This window comes from Borostomias antarcticus, assembly GCF_949987555.1.
Source record: "Borostomias antarcticus genome assembly, chromosome: 26".
Classification (NCBI taxonomy): Eukaryota; Metazoa; Chordata; class Actinopteri; order Stomiiformes; family Stomiidae; genus Borostomias; species Borostomias antarcticus.
The window spans coordinates 10,277,314-10,279,813 of record NC_140259.1 but is presented as its reverse complement, the minus strand read 5'-3'; the positions used below and the strand labels follow the sequence as shown (position 1 = coordinate 10,279,813).

Here is a 2,500-nt window from a genome sequence, read left to right as displayed (position 1 = left end):
TCTCACACACTCGTGGTCACAGTGCAGCACCTGCGTGAAGTGGTCTGAAACACACCGGGGGGGCGTTCAAATTCAGTGAACAACGTTTGCGAACGTTAGCAAACTATTTTCCGTTAGCTTTGTGTTCGCCGCAAACGTTTGCTAACAGAAGCTAACAGTCTGGAGAGGTAGTTCGCCAGTAACGGAACGAGGATCACGATGGACCCAGTCTTAATAAGATAATAATAATACATTTTATTTGTAGTGCACTTTACATTTACGCTTACTGGAGATGTGCTCCCAGATGGGGATTGTTGCGTTTATGCGAACTATTTGGAACGTTCATTAAAAGCCGTTCAAATGTGACCGTTTGGAGAAAACATGTTTGCGGCGAACGTTCGCCTCCGTTAGCTGAGTTTGAACGCAGCCCTGGACAAGTCAGCTACACTCTGAAGGATATTTGTCTTTCATTTCAGGACGTGTCACATGGCACATCTCCCAGGGTCATCACATTGGTCCGCCTCCTATCTTGGACTACTGTCTCAGTCCATCAGGCCCAGATGGGCGGTTAGGTCTTCTAGTGACCAGGTGGTCCACTTGGTTTGTTTGTAATCCCGTGATTCTGTCCACACGTGAGATCCAGATGGTGCGGGAGTGAGGAGCAGAGCGGACGAGGAGGAGTTCAGACCGTATAAACAGCGTAAGCACATCTGCTGGACGTCATCCTCATGTTATGAAGAGAAGTCATTCGTCAACAGAATCCAAAGTTTGAACCCAAAGTTTTTCTCATTTCATAACAATTGTGAGTTTTTTAGTTTTTTTTTAACCGCTTGGCCGAGCATGTATTTAGACGAGTCATAGACAATTATACAGTCAGAAACAATTGCTAATGATTAGAAGTCTATTTTATTTCATAGCTGAAGTATGACAATTAACTTATACCAAACTCAGACAAATCTAGTCTCAACCTCAGCAACAGGAAAATGACAGTTTAGGCGTGGGCTTCAATTCTGTGTCTAATAGGGGTGTAACGATACACTAATCTCACGATACGATACACGATATTGGGTTGACGATAACAATACGATACGATACACTAATCTCACGATACGATACGATACACGATATTGGGTTGACGATAACAATACGATACGATACACTAATCTCACGATACGATACGATACACGATATTGGGTTGACGTTAACGATACGATACGATCCACTAAGGGCGGGTGTGAAGCGTTGCAGTAGCGCTGCTGTTCACATCAATAGTGCATTTCTCCACATTTCTACTCCACTACACTTTGTGAATTTAGAGCTTAACTGTTGTAATATCATGGATAGGCCTAGAGACAAAAGACGTGTTTGTTACCAGCGTTGTGTAGCCAGCGTTCACTGATATACAATAAACATATCACGATATTGTTTTCATATCGCGATATATTGTGGCATGATATATTGTTACACCCCTAGTGGAGAACAGTCCCATACAAGCCCGTCAGCGTTACCTGAGATGAGCTCGATGAGGCTGTACCGGTAGAGGATGTGGTCATGGTCCTCGAACCTCTGCGGTCCCTGGCAGAGGGCGCGGCACTCCACATCAGCCCGGTAGTACTCCACCAGCGCCTCCTCGAACCGCACGATGGCCTCCTCGTAGCTCCCCCGGTCATAGAGCTTCACCCCGGCAGAGAACGCCCTCTGAGGGAGGGAGAGAGAGAGGGAGGGAGGGAGGGAGGGGTGGATATGAGGGAGAGAGAGAGAGAGGGAGGGAGGGGTGGATATGGGGGAGAGACAACCTGAGACACAACCCTGTATCCCAGCCCAGACCCAATCACAACCCTGTATCCAAGCCCAGACCCAATCACTTCCTGACAGGAAGTCAGTCTATGTCAGTCTGAAGCTGATGACCCCCCCAGGACCAGCTCCCCTCTGACCCCCCCAGGACCAGCTCCCTCTGACCCCCCAGGACCAGCTCCCCTCTGACCCCCCCAGGACCAGCTCCCCTCTGACCCTCTGACCCCCCCAGGACCAGCTCCCCTCTGACCCTCTGACCCCCCCAGGACCCAGCTCCCCTCTGACCCTCTGACCCCCCCAGGACCAGCTCCCCTCTGACCCCATGACCCCCCAGGACCAGCTCCCCTCTGACCCTCTGACCCCCCAGGACCAGCTCCCCTCTGACCCTCTGACCCCCCCAGGACCAGCTCCCCTCTGACCCCCCAGGACCCGGCTCCCCTCTGACCCGATGACCCCCCAGGACCCAGCTCCCCTCTGACCTGATGGGTCCGGGCCTCGCGGTCCAGAAAGGGCTCTTCGGCCCCGCCCTCCAGGTCCTGGTACTGCTCCAGGTTCTGATGCGTGTCCACATGCTCCGGGTTCGCCTGGAAGTACGTGTGGGCCGCCGAGGCTGCCTGATCCAACTGCTTTAACTAGAGAGAGAGAGAGAGAGAGAGAGAGAGAGAGAGAGAGAGAGAGAGGGAGAGAGAGAGAGGGAGAGGGAGAGAGAGAGAGAGAGAGACAGAGA

General features: G+C 51.7%; 1 protein-coding gene across 1 annotated transcript in view; it reads right to left on the bottom strand.

The window, feature by feature from the left end:
* The window catches only part of p3h2 (prolyl 3-hydroxylase 2), a 52,979-nt gene that overhangs the window by 11,472 nt on the left and 39,007 nt on the right, over positions 1-2,500 (bottom strand). The window contains exons 2-4 of the mRNA XM_084459223.1: positions 2,253-2,405; positions 1,488-1,677; positions 1-44 (exon numbers count right to left, since the gene is read on the bottom strand). The exon at positions 1-44 is cut by the window's left edge and continues 88 nt beyond it. Of these exons, the coding sequence (XP_084315349.1) occupies positions 1-44; positions 1,488-1,677; positions 2,253-2,405 (387 nt within the window). The remainder of the gene's footprint in view (positions 45-1,487; positions 1,678-2,252; positions 2,406-2,500) is intronic.